The sequence below is a fragment of the Musca domestica genome, unplaced genomic scaffold (assembly GCF_030504385.1).
Source record: "Musca domestica strain aabys unplaced genomic scaffold, Musca_domestica.polishedcontigs.V.1.1 3, whole genome shotgun sequence".
Classification (NCBI taxonomy): Eukaryota; Metazoa; Arthropoda; class Insecta; order Diptera; family Muscidae; genus Musca; species Musca domestica.
In genome coordinates, this window is record NW_026712299.1 from 26388304 (window position 1) to 26405412 (window position 17109).

Here is a 17109-nt window from a genome sequence, read left to right on the forward strand (position 1 = left end):
TACCGTTTTTCCTTTCCTCTTCTCAAGCCCTGAGTTAAACCCTCTATAGAAAAACTAAATAAAAAATCATAACTATTTTAAGAAAAAATATATATTTTAACTAAAATTTTATTTAAAAATTAATAATTATAAACATAAGATTTTTGATTCACATATTGATTTCTTTTCATTTTTTACAAACTTAAATTAATAGAGGTTGGGGTATAATTAAAAGACAATTAAGTATAATATTAAGAGATAAAACTTAAATGCAAAGTTAAAAATCAAATCAAATACAAATGAGGTAGTGGAGAATTTATATAAAAATAAAATATTTTTATTTAGAAATTATTAAGAAATAATAATATGTATTTTTGATCATTGTTGTTGTTCCTTAGAAAACAAAAATAAAATAAAGTAAACTCTTAGAGAGTAAAGGGGGGAGGGGGATAGGTAGGGCATAATCGTACAACTTAAATATCAATTTAAAACTTGTATTTTTAAATTATTTCATAAGTAAAGCTTAAAGAATTGTTTTTTTTTTTAACTTAAAAGTAAAAAAAATATATATTAATAATAAAACAAAGTATTTGCTGTGTCATTTGTTGTGTCATTCGTGGGTCCTTATATTAATAAAATAAAAATGAGTTTTTTTTTAAATAAAAAATTTTAAAATAATTGAAAGCATTTGAGTATATTTGAGGTATATTCCCGAGAATTCTTGAGTTGAAAGATTGTTTGTTTTTCTCTCTTTAAAAATAAATGCATTTTTCTTGTTTTAGTTAATTTATTTACGTTTATTTGTTGTCTTTGTTTTGTTTTGTTAAAATTAAGTACTACAGTTCCAGTTGTTGTTTTTAGTAATTATTATAGATTTGCATTTAATTGTTTTGTTGTTAAGCATGATTGGGTGATGGTGTTTTTTTTAAGTTTATTATTTATTTTACTTTTTGTTTAAAGTGCATAGTTTTAGTGTTTTGTCCATAGCTTATAGTATAATATTATTATAATAATTATGATTATTTTTTAAATTGGCAAGATTTTTTTATTAAGTATATATATTTTCTTTTATTTTATAATAAATTATTGCATTTTTTGTTGGTTGGGTTGTTTTTCTATATACATAATGTTTTGTTATAACACAAATGGGCTGAAAGTGAGGGGAGAAGAGGGTTGGGAACATAAAACTGGGGCCTATTTTTAGGCTCTGCAGAGTTTCAGCCCATTATATTGTTATTGTTATAGAGGTAAAAAATATTCCACTGACTTGAAAAATTATGTTTTTTTCTTTGTTGTTATAAAAAAATTAAAAAAAAAGAAAAATTATTAAAAAATGAGGTAGTTTAAAGGTATTTTCTGTTTTTTCTTTTTTGTGTTATGATCTGTGTGTATTGCGAGTTATTTAGTTTTTTAAGGAATGTTTTATATGCTATATTTATTTTTGTTTATATAGTTTTTTATATGTTTTTTTTTAGTTTCCTGAGTTATTGTTAAGGAAATCCTTTGTCTTAAGGAAATCAGTTTGTTTTTTTAAGGAAGTATTGTTTGATTGCTTTGAGGTTGTCAATTGAAATGGCACATTTGAATTATGTATTATTGTGTGTTTTCAGAGTTTTGTTTTTGCAATATTTATTATTTTTTTTACAATACTAATGTTTTTGTTTTTATTATTAAATATTTAATGTGATGTTTTAAATATCCCTGGGCGGTGTTAGTTTTTTTTTTTTTTAATTTTTTAAGTCAGTGTTCTTTTTGTGGTGGGTTTCTTACATCGTTTTTGTTTTGTAATTCTAGTTTATTTTTCCATTGAGGAACTTCTATTAGAAAAAAGGATAAGCAAAATTAACAATTCAATGGAGAATAAAAGGAAAAAATTAAAAATTGATTTTTAATTGTATGTTCCTTCAAAACGCATTTGATTCAAAATTTCTACACTCAAAAAATTATTGGACGATAGTTTTAAAATTAAAATAGAAATATACAAAGTTTATTTTAAACATTTAAAAAAATCAATTATTTTTGTTTCAAAAGAAAGGCACTTGAAATTAAAATGATTTGTCTAGAAAATGAAATCAAAATCCAGGAAATATAATATTTATATATTTAAATTAACTATTTTTTTCAATTTAATTTAAACAAATGATATGTTGAATAAAAAACAAAGGCAATTTGTTGAATTTTCAAACAGAAAAAGAAACCACTTAAAGAAAAAATTTGATTTAGTTGGTTTTGTTTTTCTTTTTGTTGTTGACGTCTTAACATTTTTTAAAACATTTAATAAATATATACATTTAATAGTTATTATATAATTAATATTATTGCTAATTTTTTCTCTAGAAAACTACATAAAAATTTAATTCTAAAAATTGCTTTAACTTCTCTTTTAGTTGTAATTTGTTTGTGTGTGTGTGTATTTTCTGGATGTTGTGTAGAAGGAAATTAGATTCATCGATTTGTGAGGAAAGGTTTTTTTAATATTTTGAAAATTTATTTCCGAGTGAGACTGAAATTTAGTAGTAATTTGCGGATAGGGATTTCCAATTTTCAGCAAAGTTGAATTTTTTACGGCCATAAGACAAATACCTTAGGTTTGAAAATTTCTGTCCATGGGTTCTAACATTTTTTTATACTGAAATATTAGTAAAAAATAAGTTTCAAATTTCTTTTCTATAATACGGAAAATCTTCAGACCATATTCTTAATATTTCAGTTTTTAAGACAGAAATGGTTTTTCTTTACCCGTTTTTTATAAATTTTCAAATTTTTGTTTTCAAAATATTTTGTGTTCAATTTTTTTCAATTAATTTTATATACAAATAATTTTAAACCTTTCAATATATATATTTTTTTTTTCAATGTTTTTAATCTGTCGTAAATCGTATACGAATCATGTTCTAAAATATTTTTACTATTTCAAAATAGATTTCTTTGCAGTAAATTTTCAATTTTTTGTAAAAATATTCGAAAAGAATAAAATAAACTGGTATACATTTTTAAGGCTTCTTTGTTGTTCATATCTGTTTGTTTGTTTGTTCATCTAAAAAATTAAACTAATTTCCTTTTGTTTTTGTTAGGGGAAAAACAGAACCTCCAAAGGAGGCCCATCTTCTCATCTTCCATGCCACGAAGGAAGGATAATTTTGCAATAAAAAAAAACTAAACGCAGAAGAAATAATCCTACTTTTTCACTTAAAACAACAATTTCATTTCCTATATTCCTATACAATTCTACGGGATTTATGTGTTGTGCACTCCCTCATCCTCGGAATAGTTGTCTTCATTGTCGGAACCCATGTTGTCATTGTTATGACTACCCGACTGATTGTTGGCATCCAGACCCAGATCCATGGGTTCGGAGGGATCACGGCGTATATCATTCTGGCTGGAGCTGGCGGGGGTATTCTGGGAATTGTGTAGATTTTCATTGCTATTGTGCGGTGACATCATGTCACGTCTCATAATGGGTTCAATGGTGAGGCCACCATTACCACCCACTCCGCTGGCGGCGGCTAGATTATTGAAAGCATTTCCCGCAGCCTGACCAGCCAATTTACTCAAATCGAACTGGGGTGGCAATAGGCCCGGCGGTAGTTTATCCAAACCATGGCCCATGGCATTTAGTTGGGCCATTTTGGCAGCATGTAAGGCGGCAGCAGCAGCATGTTCCTGGGACATACCCATACCTGGGGGAAAACAAGAAATTAATTTCAATTTTCAAAACTTCTTCCAAAATCCTAAATGCCAACTTACCAAATGTATTCTCAGTTATAAACTGCAAATATGTGTCCAAAAGTGATTGTCCAGCAGCCGTACTTGTGGGTATTTGCCCAGCCAAATCCTTTTGTTGACCCAAGGCAGCGGCCGCTGCTGCAGCAGCTGCAGCTTCATTTCTTATGCGCGATATTGTGGTATTGGCATGGCCAAAATTGCTCAACAAAGATTCATGGTAACGGCTCAAATCGCTGTTGGATCCACCCACATTGCTATAACCTCCACTGGCTGTGGTCAAGTCCTCGGGATCATCATCGGAATCTTCGGCCTCATCTTTCATGTTGTTCGACAAGCTGGCATCCAGTTTAGTTTGGCCAGTTCCACCGCCACCACCACCACCATTGGTGGGGGAGGCGCGAGCCCTCAACTCAGCCGGGGAAATTTTCACACCAGCCTTGGCCAGCAAACGGGAAGCCAATTCGGGATCAAAAGCACTGGGCATGGGTAGCACAGGCAAATCTTTTGTAGAAATGCCACGATGTTGACGGGACATGTGTGAATGCAAAGAGTTACGTGATTTGGCCACAGTACCGCACAACACGCAACGATAACCCGGGCACACAGTGTGTTTGTCCTCCAAGTGGGTACGCAAGGTATGGGCCGAGCGATAGATTTTGCCGCATTTTGGACAGGGACGAGGATCAGTGGCGCGAACACGCATTTCCAGGGAACGGCGGCTTACTAAAATAACAAAAAATAAAAGTTTATTAAAATCCATTTTTTTATTTTTTTAAGGGATAAGGGAGAAGGGAAAAATAAAAATCGCATTTTATTTTCGTTTATCTTTTTTATTGTTTTTATTTGTTTTTCTTTTCTCATTTTTCATCATTCATTTATTCATTTTTTTCTTTAGGGTTTTTATTTGAAAATATATTGTATATATTTGCCTTTTATAGGTTTTATTTCATTATCTTCTTCTTCATTTTATTCTTCTTCTTCTTCCTACTTGTCGTTAAGTCATTTCCTTGTCCTAAAGAATTTATAATATTTATTTCTTTTGCTATTTTATAATTATTTCTTTTTCTTGGTTTTAATAATACTCAAGTTTGTTGTTCTTTTGGGTTTAAATACAAAATAATGAAATAAATTAATTCATTATTTTAAATAAATTTTAACTAAAACTAAACAATTTAAGATTTATTGTTGCTTGTTTTTAAATAGGAATTCTCTTGTGTGGTTACAAAGAAATTTCATAGGTACCTTCCTAAAAAATATTTTTTTTCGGGCCTGGGATTGTTTTTGTTGGTTTTTATTTTCTTAAACTAAACAAAAAACGTTTCTTATAAAAATTGTTTCAAAATTCTTTTAATTTTTGTTAGTTTTCATTTTCTCGTTTTTAGTTTTCAAAGTTATTTTTGTTGTCATTTTTTTGATTAATTTAATAGGAACCTGTTTTTACGTATTAAATTTCATGTTTTCGCATTTTTTTATAATTTTTTTAAAGAAAAACAATAAAACAAAGTGTAAATATTAAATTAAAAAGCTCACTGGAAAAGTTATTTTAATTTATATTTTTACGGTAATCTGCCTTTTTTTAACAAAAAACAAACGCGTTTGACTGACCTAGTCCATTGGTTCACTTTAGTGAATGGTTCAATTGAACGTTGCCGTGAGTAAACAAAATTAGAAATTATAAAAAAAAACAATAAGCATGATTAAAAAGGAAAATAAAAATACAACAAATTTAATTTTAAAATTAATATGAATTAATTTTAAAATTTAAAAAATTATTATTATATAAAAATATAAGAGTTTTAATTTTAAAAATAAAATTAATTAAATTTAAAATTTAAAACAATATTATTTTCTTTTACCAAAAAATGTTATTTTTAATTTTAGTTTAAATTAAAATGTATCTGAATTTCAAATATCAAAAAAAAAAAAATGATAAAAAAATGGTGTTAAAAATAATTTTATTCGGTATTTATTTTAAAGAAAAATTAGAAAATATATTCGATGGAAAACGTTGGTATTTTAATGTAATAAAAAAGGTTAATCGGAGATATTGGAAATTTAAATACAGGGTGAGATAAAAAAAATGAAACCAACTTCAGACTGCTGTCATTTCTAAGCCAATCGTCCGACAGCTGCTAAAATTATTTCAGTGACAGCTCATTATATTGTTTACAAGCGTACGTATTCGTGAGGGCTGGGAAACCACAAGTGGCTATCGTTAGGTAACTCCAGAATTTAAATGTGAATAAATTTTTTGTGTCTTGTACCATCGTTCGTCACCGTGATACTAGTAGCGTAGCCCGACGTCAAGGAAGTGGACGGAAGAAACCAGCAACATCAGCAGAAATGGTTTGAAAAGTAAAGAAGCGACAGGATCAAAACCCGCGTCGCAGTGGCCACCAAAATCTACAGGTACCAATCCGTTGGACTATTGTGTCTGGAGTATTTTGGAAAGCAAGGTTGGCATTAAAAAATACCAAAGTGTCGATCACCTCAAGCAAGTTCTTCGCAGGGAAAGGGCCTAAATACCGCAGAGCAACATTAGGGCAGCGTGTGACGGTTTCATTGGCCGTTTGAAGGCCATAATTCGTGCCGAATTCGAAAAAATCTAAACTTAACTTAAAATTTGATGCTATTTCCGACATTTTTTTCATTCATTCAATAAAATTTAAAAAAAATTGTGGGTTTTGACTTTGTTGCAGTTTTTTATCTCACCCTGTATATTCAAAAAAAAGTTTTGCAAAATAATAATTTTTAAAATTTAATTTCCATTAGTTAGTTTGAAAATACACATTAAAAAAAATATTTAATTGTTAATAAGAAAGTGACTTTTTTCAAAATAATCAAAGAGAGTTGTTTTGCATTTTCTAAAAAATAAAATGAAATAAAAAATAAAATAAAAATATTAAATTAAAAATTATTTTAATTTAAATAACGTCTCTCTTTGCCTTTCTTGTGGAAATTTGAGCTCTTATTTGTTATATATTTTCATTTATATTTATTAATTACTCTTATTTTTCCCTTTTAAGTTTTTTTTTATTTGTTGTCGCTTTGCTAAGTGTCTGTGAATTAGCATTTTTTTATTATGATTTTTGTTTTTTTTTTTGGTAATAAATTATTTTTTTTTTCTATAATTCAATTTATTTATTTAATATTATTTCTAGTTTAACTATACATTTGTTGTATTAAATTTTCGGCTTGTGTTTTGTCGGTTTTTTATATTTTTGCTGGTTTATTAAATGTATCAAACAAATATTGTGAGATGTGTTTTATATATATATTCTATAGTTTTTATTTCTTTAATTATTTTAGTTGCTGTTTTACTTTTTTTTTGGTTTTTGTTTGGCTAAAAATATATTTACGCAGGCACATTCTATGTTTGTTTCAGTATAATTATAATACTTTTATATTTTTATTATTTTTTTAATTTTGTTCTTCTTTGTTTGTTTGTTCGTTTCTATTATATATAATATATTGTTACTCTTTTTGCATATTTAATAATTTCTTTTGTTGTATATAGTTGCATGATTTTGTTGAATTAAAAATAAATTACCTTAAATATGTTGAATATATTTTTGGAAATTTATTTTTTTTTTACAATATCATATAGTTTGTTATTTAAATATCTACAAATGGTTTTTGTTCATATTTTGTTTGTTACATAATACTGTCATAATTTCTATGCGTTTTTAGTTTTTGTATAACCTTATTTGCTATAGGAGTTGTAACTTATTTTATTGTTTACTAAATTACAAAATGTTTTTGGTTTTACTTTTCTTGTGTTTTTTTTGTTAATAATACATAATGTATATATATAGGAACGTAGTATAATTTGTGTATATGGGTATGTAAGTGTGTCTCTGTGTGTGTGTCTTGTTTATATAATTCAATTATAGTTTTGTCTATATGCATATGTATGTATGTATTTATTATGTATACATTAAGATTACTTTCTTGTTTTGCCTATTTAATAGACATTTTTCTAGTTTTTTTTTTGGTTTGAAAATCGTTGAAAGTTATATTTGGTTTCAATTTTTCTTGTATTTCAAAAAATGTAAAACATATTTGGAAAACTTTTAGTTTTTCCACTTGAAATTTGATTTTGGAATCATAGGAACGTTTTTCTCTTTGGTGGTGAATTGCTGAAATAACAGAGCCTTTGTGAATAGCAACTATTTTGAAATCAAATTTTTAATTCAGCCTTGATTTTAGAATATTTTTTTATTTTTGTAAATAAACAGTTGTGAATTTAAAATCCTAGGAACTTTTTTATAATATTAATTTTTGTTTATATTAAATGAAATCTGAACTATTTTTTATTTTATAGCTAAAATCCTAAATATCTATGAAACCTATATGTTTTTTAAATATAAATATAATTCTAAAACTACGGAATTTTGAATGATTCTATAAATCTTAGGAACATGATTTTAGTATTGAAACAAATTATGCAAAAGATAATATATAATAATTATTTGCTGCCTCAAGGTATGTTTACTCAGAATTAACCTAAATGTAGGCAATAGTTTTACAATTGCCCAAAATACTTTGTTATGAAAATTAGGAAGTATATATATTTTAGAAGTATATACATTTTAAAAAGTCCCATTTCGAAATATTTGGTTTGCTCTCCTATAAATTCTATAAATATTTTAGTTACTTTCATATTTTGCCTAATTTTAGGCAAGTAATTTTTACTTTTCTAAAATAAAATACCAAGAAATGTGTTTTTGAAAATTTAGACTAAATATGTGTTTTGAATTTTCTTAATTACAATTTTTGCCCACTTTACGGGAACATAAAATTTTTGTAAACATGTCTTATTGGTAAAAAATACATTAGAAAAGTAATATTTAAGTTTCAATCAAATTTGCAGCCCTAACAAACGCCGCTCTTAGCATTTGCCTGAATTTAGGCAACACTACATGCCTAAAAGTAGGCACCAACATTCTTTTTTGGAAAATAGAGAATTTTGTTTTTCGAATTGTAATACATTATATAATATACATTATTACATTTTCAACAATTTTTGTCTACACAAATGAAAATATTGAATTTGGTCACCTAAAAGCAGGCAACATTATTTTATGGAAAAAACCTCTATTTTGCTCTATTTATTTATTTTGCTGGGATCTAATCAAAAATGTCTGTAATTTACCAATTTTGTTGTGAAATTTGCCTACATAGTGACATCCTAAAATTAGGTAGCATTTTTTTAATATTTAATTGTTAATTGTTTTTGAAAAAATTTCTGCCCTATATTTTGGAATTGGCCCAGATTTAAACAAAATGTCCATATCCTTAATGTGTTTTTGTTATGCCATATTTTGGAATTTGCTTAAAGTTTGGCATAATATTCATGTCCTCCTAAAAGTAGGCAACAATTTTTTAAATTGGATTTTATTAATGTTCTTGATGCGTTTTTGTTTTTTTTGCTATGCTATCTTTTAAAGTTTGCCTGAATTTTGGCTAAATATTCATGTCCCCTAAAAGTAGGCAACGAATTTGTTGTTTTGATAAATAGCGTTTGTTTTCATTTCGAATTTTTATGTTATTTCAGCAATTCATTTCATGTGAATGTGGTTTGATTCAAAATCTAGAATTTTTTTTATTAAATTCTGAAATTTTTCTGGATGATTTTTGAAAATCGTAAATATTTCTAGTCTCTAGCCTTTATTTCTGCGGAAAAAAGACTTCCCATGTGTAGAAAGCAAGAACATTTTCTATAAATTTCAGTCAATATTCTATATAATCTGAATAGCAGCGTATACATGTTGTTGTACTCATAGCCCTAAATAGGAAGTCTTTGCTATTTAAACGTCATACGCCAGGTTTTAAGTTAGTTGTAATTTTTTGTTTGTTTTCTTAAAATGTATAACATTAAGGAAGCATTTGTTTATATTTGTTGTCGTAGTAGTTGTTGTAAGGAATATAATTTTTATGTGCGTACACACATATCGCACCGTTTTCTTTTGTTTTAGCCTTCATCAAACTAATCACCCTCACAATTTCATTTGAAATCTGGCCCTCCTGCAAAGGGTCCACCCGATGAACGCATCGCTTTCATTTTGGCCCACTGCAGCGTATGCTTGATACGCATATGATTGCGCACCGAATTCGGATGGGCAAAACGCCGGCCACACTCAATGACCGGACACACAGGACTGTCGCGGGGATAATGACGATCTAAATGCTGGCGGAAGACACGTTGTTCGAGCGGTGTTTCACACAGAGGGCAAGGTAACATGTAGTTGCTGTTGTTGGCCGCAGCAGCGGCAGCATTGGCCGAGGCCGCAGTAGCGGTGGCTGCAGCGGCCGCTGCTGCTGCCACAGCAGCTGGATTTTGAAAAAGATCGGGGAAGTCACGGGAACGACTGAAGGCTATGGTGCGGGCCATCAGCAGGTTGGCGGTCAATTGTTGTTGGTGATGTGACACGGCCGATTGTTGTAACTCATCTAAATATTGCTGCTGCTGTTGTTGTTGTTGCTGTTGGTGATTGTGTTGCTGATGATCGTTTTGATGTTGCTGCTGCTGTTGTTGTTGCTGCTGCTGTTGGTGCAACTGTTGCAGTTGATGTTCCTGATCGCTTAGACGTTGCTGGGATTGTTGTTGCTGCTGGTGATGTTGTTGCTTCTTCAGCAAAGCCTGATACAGCGTTGACTCACTATTTTGCCTTGAGGTTTTCATGGTCAGCGATATGGCCGACGAAATGGAAGAGGCACCATCATCATCCATGAAATTCTCATCGTCACTGTCATGCCAGGAACGCATTGAACGGGCAGGTGAGGAATTCGCAGATCTGGTTTTAATATTTGCCGTCATTTTATGATTGGTCGCATGGGCCGGGGCGGCTACTTCATTATTTGTCGACGTTTCCGCTTCTCCGGAATATTCACGGATTTTCTGTTCTAAGGCCAAAGGTAGGGGAGATTCATTGCTACAATGCTGCTCATTTTTATGCAAACGGTTCTCACAACTCTTGGGCTCCGCATCGGCATCACCCTCCTCATCTTCGTCTTCTTTGACTTCTTCCTTAATTTGTGTACTACTCAGAAATTTGCCCAAGTTCTGTTGTACATCTGAAGCTGCTTTTTTGTGTGGAGGCGCATTTTTTTTTTTGCAAAACGTCGAGGGGGGAAGGAGAGGGATGATCAGGTTGAAATTATTTTTATTTGAGGTTGCACATATAAAAATAAGAAGAAAATTGAGTTTTGTTTTTTAAGAAGAACTAAAAACAAAAACTAAAAAATGAAACGAAAACCAAAAAATATGGAAAATTAAGAGAAAAAAATAAGTTGGGGAAAATGGGCCACAAATGTTAAGTGTTACTAATTTTGGTTTCGTTGTAGCATTGCATCAAGCATATATTGACCATGATCTTCTCTTCGGGGTATTCAAAGGAACAGAAAGAGGTATGTATTTCAAAATAATTAAGCAACTGAGGAAAAAAGATAAATTTTGAAAATTTGGGATTTTTGGGAATTCTTTTTTCGGGGTGAATAATTTGTTTACCAATCGATTTGACCTGTAGAGCAGCGCAACAGCAACAACAGAAGAACTGAATTTCGTTTTGGGAGAATTGCATCATTTTTACACACAAAAATAATTTTGAAATATGTATTGAAATTTATACAAAGTTTTATTTTAAAGCCAATTCGTGTAATTTTAATAATTTCTTAAATATTGAATGGGGATAAGGTGTGAGAGAAGTAATTGTGTAAAGGTGAGAGTAAGTGGGTGGCTGCTAGTGTGTAAATATGAGAGTGAGTGGGTGGGTGTGTGTGAAATTAAATTGGAAAGTGTATAAGTGTGGCTGTGTGTGTGTGAAAGTGTTTTACAGGAAATAAATTTCAGTTGGGGAGTTTTGATACATTCATTCAGTTCTAATTGTTAATATTGCTTTTTATTGTTTGGATATTTTTGTTTTTCAGGAATTTCGTTGTTTTTTTTTTGTTTGCCAATTATTATCTAATTAAAATCATAAAAATAATAATTTTTTACTTAAAAATTAATTTACAATATTTTTTGAATACAATTTCGATTTTTACCAATTTTTATTGCTAATTTTTAAGGAAGGGATTTTACAAAAACATAAAAGATCAGGGTCAAAGTAAAAATGAAAATATAAAATAAAATATATTTCTGTGCTATATTTATAATGTATATATATTTTCAAATATTTCTTTACAAACTTCAAAAAAGGATAACAAAAAAAAAACATTCATTCACATTATTTACATTAGGAATATGGTTATTAAATACATCAAAAATGCACTAAAACTAAAGTATTTGTATAAAAAACGATTATTTATAAAAAAACTTAAAAAATAATATTTGTATAGAACTACTTCTAAAATTGAAGAAGAAACCAAGTAAAAATCATTTTACTTATGTTTTTTTTTTGTTCTATATATTAAAATTATCGAATCAATATAATATGTTATCCTATCTGAGATATGTGTATATATTTTAGAATATAGACACCAATTTATCAATTTTGTCCCGATTTTTTTAAAGACCTTAATAAACATGGTTTTTGTCAAAGAATGAGTTAAAGACAAGGCCCTTAGAATTCTTTTTCCCAAAACTCTCAACGTTTCACCATGTTTCCTTTTCCCCAAAAATCGTCCTCCAATTATTGTAACAATTTTGGAAAATTTGTATGAAATACTATAAAAATAGTATTGCATATTTTTCAGGGTGAATTTGAATTTTGGTAAAAAACCGATAAATAATGCACTTGAGACTAGTATTTCCGTTGTAAGACATTGATAAAAATATTCTACGTCTGAGGATGAAATTAAGAGACAACCTTAACGATTCTTTTTCCAAAACAAACAAGATTCCATCTTGTCCCTTTCTCCCCGAAAATCGAACACCAAGTCATAGTTACAATTTTGCAAAAATAGTGTGAAATATGATAAAAAAAATTTGTGGATATTTTTCAGGGTGAAGGGGGTGAGTTAGATGTTTGAGTCCTTTGGTGGAAAATTATGTCATAGGGTCCTCTATACTTCTTTCTCTAACATAGAAGTATTGTTACAAGTTATTCACCCGGAAATGTGTATATAAAGAAAGTCATATAGAAAAAATCTTACCAATTTTGTTCAAAAAAACCAACATGTATCGCCCTTAAGACCCCGATTATTTTTGTAAGACCTTAACAAACAGGGACTATGTCAAAGAAAGAAATGAAGAGAATGCCACATTGATTCTTTTTCCCACAGACATCAAAGCCACACTATGTCCCCTTCTCGCCGAAAATGGACCACAAATTTATTGTTACATTTTTGCAAAAATTGTATAAAATATGACACAAAAGTTTGAGGGCGTATTTGAGGGTGAGTGAAGTGAGTTGTATGTTTGAGTTTTTAGCAAAAATGTTTATTATAAAGACCTCTATATTTCGTTCTTAAACACTGAGGTTTTACAACAAGTTCATCTACTGGAAATTTTTGTATAAACAAAGTCACATAGAACACATCTTGTAAATTTTGTTAAAAAAAAAAAAAAAAAACGATACGTAGCGCCATTAACACCCCGATTTTTGTAAAAAGACCTTAATATACATTGACTATATTAATGAATGAAATAAAGAGAAGACCTCAACGATTCTTTCTCTCAAAGTACTCATAGTTCTAACTTGACTTCTTCTTCCCGGAAACGGCCTCCATATAAATTTATAAAATAGAAAATTTATGTAAAACAGAAAAAAAGGTAGATATTATTTTCTGGGAGAAGGGTATAAGGTGGATGTTTGAAAAAAGATTTTTTTTACAGGGTCCTCCAAAATATGTCCTTTGACAAAAAAAGGCATATCAACTTTTTTTTACCAGATTTTACACGGTGAAATCTGTCCCAATGCCTCATTTGCTTTTGGGCTCTTACATTTGGCTTCAATTTGGACACATTAAGTTTTTTTTACAAGTTCTTCATAGAAAACTTCTTTAAATATAATCACCAAATCAACTCTATAAAAGTATATCAATAAATAAAAAAAAAATAGTTTTCCTGGGTTGTAATCTCTCACTATTCCATTTTTTTAATTTTCTCAAAAGAGCAAGAGAGAAATACTTTTATATAGTTTTCCTTCTCTTTTTTCCTTTATTTGATAGTTCGTTTTTAAATTTTTAATAAAAAAAATCAGTATTATATGTACATAAACTTATTTATATTCATATAAATATATAAAGAACTGCATCCTTCTTTAAGCGTATTTAGTTAAGTATTTTTGTGACCATGTTAATGTGTGTGTATGTGTGAATAAAAAATTTCTCAAATGTCCTTTGTCACTTTGTTTGATTCACACGACAAAAAAAGAATAAAGAACAAATCACAGTGAAAATTGTTTTCCAAAATGACACTGATGCATAAAATTGTGCATATATGCGTGCAACCATGACAGAACGTTTAGAATTCAGTAGCCAGGGGGAGGGGCGGCTGGATGGAGAAATGATTGACCACCGGCCCGATACCGATCCACACATGCAACAATTCAATTGGTTGATCCTTTTGTTCTTTGTGTTCGGAAAAAGAAACGTGAAAGGATAAAGAAGAACCGAACAACGACAACCTAACAGCTTCCAAATGATTTGTTTTCGATGTGATAAAAAAATACGGAAATTTACCATATAACAAGTGTCCTATAACAGGATATTAACACTCGCAAATAATATGCAAAAATAAAATTCTGATGGAGGAGGAGGAGAAACTGAGGGCAAAGCCTGACTGAACCAGAAAGGAATGGCATGCTTGAGTGAATGGGTTTGGATAATGGAAAACCTCGTTTAAGAAGGCGCTGAAGAGGAGGACGAGGTGTGCGTATAATCTTATGTGTGTGAGTGCGAATGTGTAAATGTAAATGTAAATGTAAGGACATGAGCTGAGGAAAGGAGAACATATATTTATATACATTGGCATGTATGTAAGTGAGTGAGTGTGTGTGTGTTTAAATTCATTTTAAGTGCAAATATGTGTAAAAAACTATAAAAGTGTAAATGTGCATAATTAATTAAATATAAAATGCATTCAATCGAATAATACATATACATATACACACACAAACATGGAAGAAAATAAAGAGAGAAGGATGTCTATATAAATACATGTGCTGGGGTTTGCTTTAAAAATCTTAATATTTAATATACTCCAAGCACTGGAAATATATAAAAATCTATTTTTTCCACTCCCAGCTAAGGCTCCTTAAAACAAGAAATTCTCAAAAGGCATTGGCGTAGAAAATGGAAATCTGAGGATAAAATACGGCTGTCTTGAATTGGACCAAACGAGTCACTCAAAAATTGGTTTTAGCAAATGTCAATGGGAAGTACTGCAACTACGTCCCTGTTCCCAGTAAAAAAGTAAATAACAAACCAAGAATAAGATATGTATTCTTGCAACCTTTTATCCTTTATGACAGGTAAGCAAAAACAAAAAAAAAACGAATATTTTTGCAAGAAAAGCAAATCTGTATTTGTCTCTTGTACATATTTTACATATGAACATGGCGAAATACATACAATCATATGTATTTTATTTTATATAAAAATGCAAACACATAGGCAAACACAAATCATGAGCTTAAGAAGAGCAAGAAGAAGGAAAAGTGTCCAGCCGACTCATCAAATATTTATAAAAATTGCATTTATGTGCGTCCATCAATCGAAGCCAAAGGACATGTATTGTTGCAAAACTACAGCAACTACAATTTTACTTTGTGTGCGTGTGTTTTGTTGTTCTTATATTTTTTTTTATTTTTATTATTATTATTTTTCATTTAAAATGCATTCCAATTTTTAGACTAAGACATAGCCACAAACAAAAAAGCTATGTAGTATATCTGTGTTAATTGAAGTGTAAAAATTAAATTAGTTTTTGTTGTTGTTATTATTATTATTTCCAACATAACAAGAGTAAAATCTATTATTCAATATTCTCTATTGACTGGTAATTTATTGAAAAAAGAATTGAAAAATAAAACAGTTATCGGATGGGAGTTGAAAACTATTCTCCTTGGGCTTGATATGCGTTTCATGCTGTCAGTTGGTGTAAAAATTTAGTACAGTTGCCAGGCACACTTGTTTGTCAAAATCAAAATGTATATTGCAAAAGTAAACAACAACAACAATTACAATGAATAAAAAAATTGAAAAACTAAAATATTTATTTCATATTGATTACAATACAATGGAAATAAATAAATAAATAATTTCATTATTCACAAAAATAAAAATTAAGGAGGTCAGTATGGGATGTTGTTAAATTACCAATTTTATGTAAGGCTTGAAGTATTTCATTCGGGGTGTGAGAATAAAATAAAGAGGATTTCTTTATATGCAATTCACCAGCGGAACTTAATCTTGTTCCGCGTCTTCTTCCTCCCCAAAAAGTCATTCATCAATATTTCCTTTAGAAATTTTGTAAATTTTATGTTGAAATAAATTTATTTTTGTAAGTCATTTTTCCGAGCTAAGCAGAATAGCTGGATGGTTGGGTCTTTTGGCAAAATTGTTAGTCACATATTCCCCTGTAAGATACTCTTTAATACCAAGGATCTATAAAGCTTTGTTATATTTGAAAACACCATTTGAAATACTTAACCTCAAAATACTATAATATTTCTTTGTAAATATCTAGTAAAATTAAATTGGTTTTGGCAAAATTTTTGGCTTAAAACTCCAAAACATCGCTATCTTCTGTGAGAACGAAATCAAGAGAATCGTTAGAGAAATATTTTTGTTGAAATACTCAAACTTCCAGGGTGCTTCCTTTGCTCTGAAAATCAGCCTTCGATCAATTTAAATAAATAAATATTTTAGGTACTCGTTGCAATAGGCATCTACATTTTGGATAAAGATTTTCCAGCCGACTCATCAAATATTTATAAAAATTGCATTTATATGCGTCCATCAATCAAAGCCAAAGGACATGCATTGTTCCAAAACTACAGCAACAACAACTACAATTTTACTTTGTGTGCGTGTGTTTTGTTGTTCTTAATTTTTTTTTATTTTTATTATTATTATTTTTCATTTAAAATGCATTCCAATTTTTAGACTAAGACATAGCCACAAACAAAAAAGCTATGTTGTATATCTGTGTTAATTGAAGTGTAAAAATTAAATTAGTTTTTGTTGTTGTTATTATTATTATTTCCAACATAACAAGAGTAAAATCTATTATTCAATATTCTCTATTGACTGGTAATTTATTGAAAAAAGAATTGAAAAAAAAAAAAACAGTTATCGGATGGGAGTTGAAAACTATTCTCCTTGGGCTTGATATGCGTTTCATGCTGTCAGTTGGTGTAAAAATTTAGTACAGTTGCCAGGCACACTTGTTTGTCAAAATCAAAATGTATATTGCAAAAGTAAACAACAACAACAATTACAATGAAGAAAAAA

At 29.4% G+C, this 17109-nt stretch overlaps 1 protein-coding gene across 3 annotated transcripts in view; it reads right to left on the reverse strand.

Annotated features, from left to right (window-relative positions):
- Positions 1-746: 746 nt before the first annotated feature.
- The window catches only part of LOC101887740 (protein abrupt), an 87668-nt gene continuing 71305 nt past the window's right edge, over positions 747-17109 (reverse strand). For 2 of the 3 annotated variants that reach the window (XM_059124633.1, XM_059124632.1), the window contains exons 5-6: positions 3730-4431; positions 747-3662 (exon numbers count right to left, since the gene is read on the reverse strand). In XM_059124633.1, the coding sequence (XP_058980616.1) occupies positions 3217-3662; positions 3730-4431 (1148 nt within the window). In that variant the 3' untranslated portion in view covers positions 747-3216. Of the gene's footprint in view, positions 3663-3729; positions 4432-9268; positions 10792-17109 lie in introns of those variants that run through there. The other variant, XM_059124634.1, reaches the window with a different exon arrangement.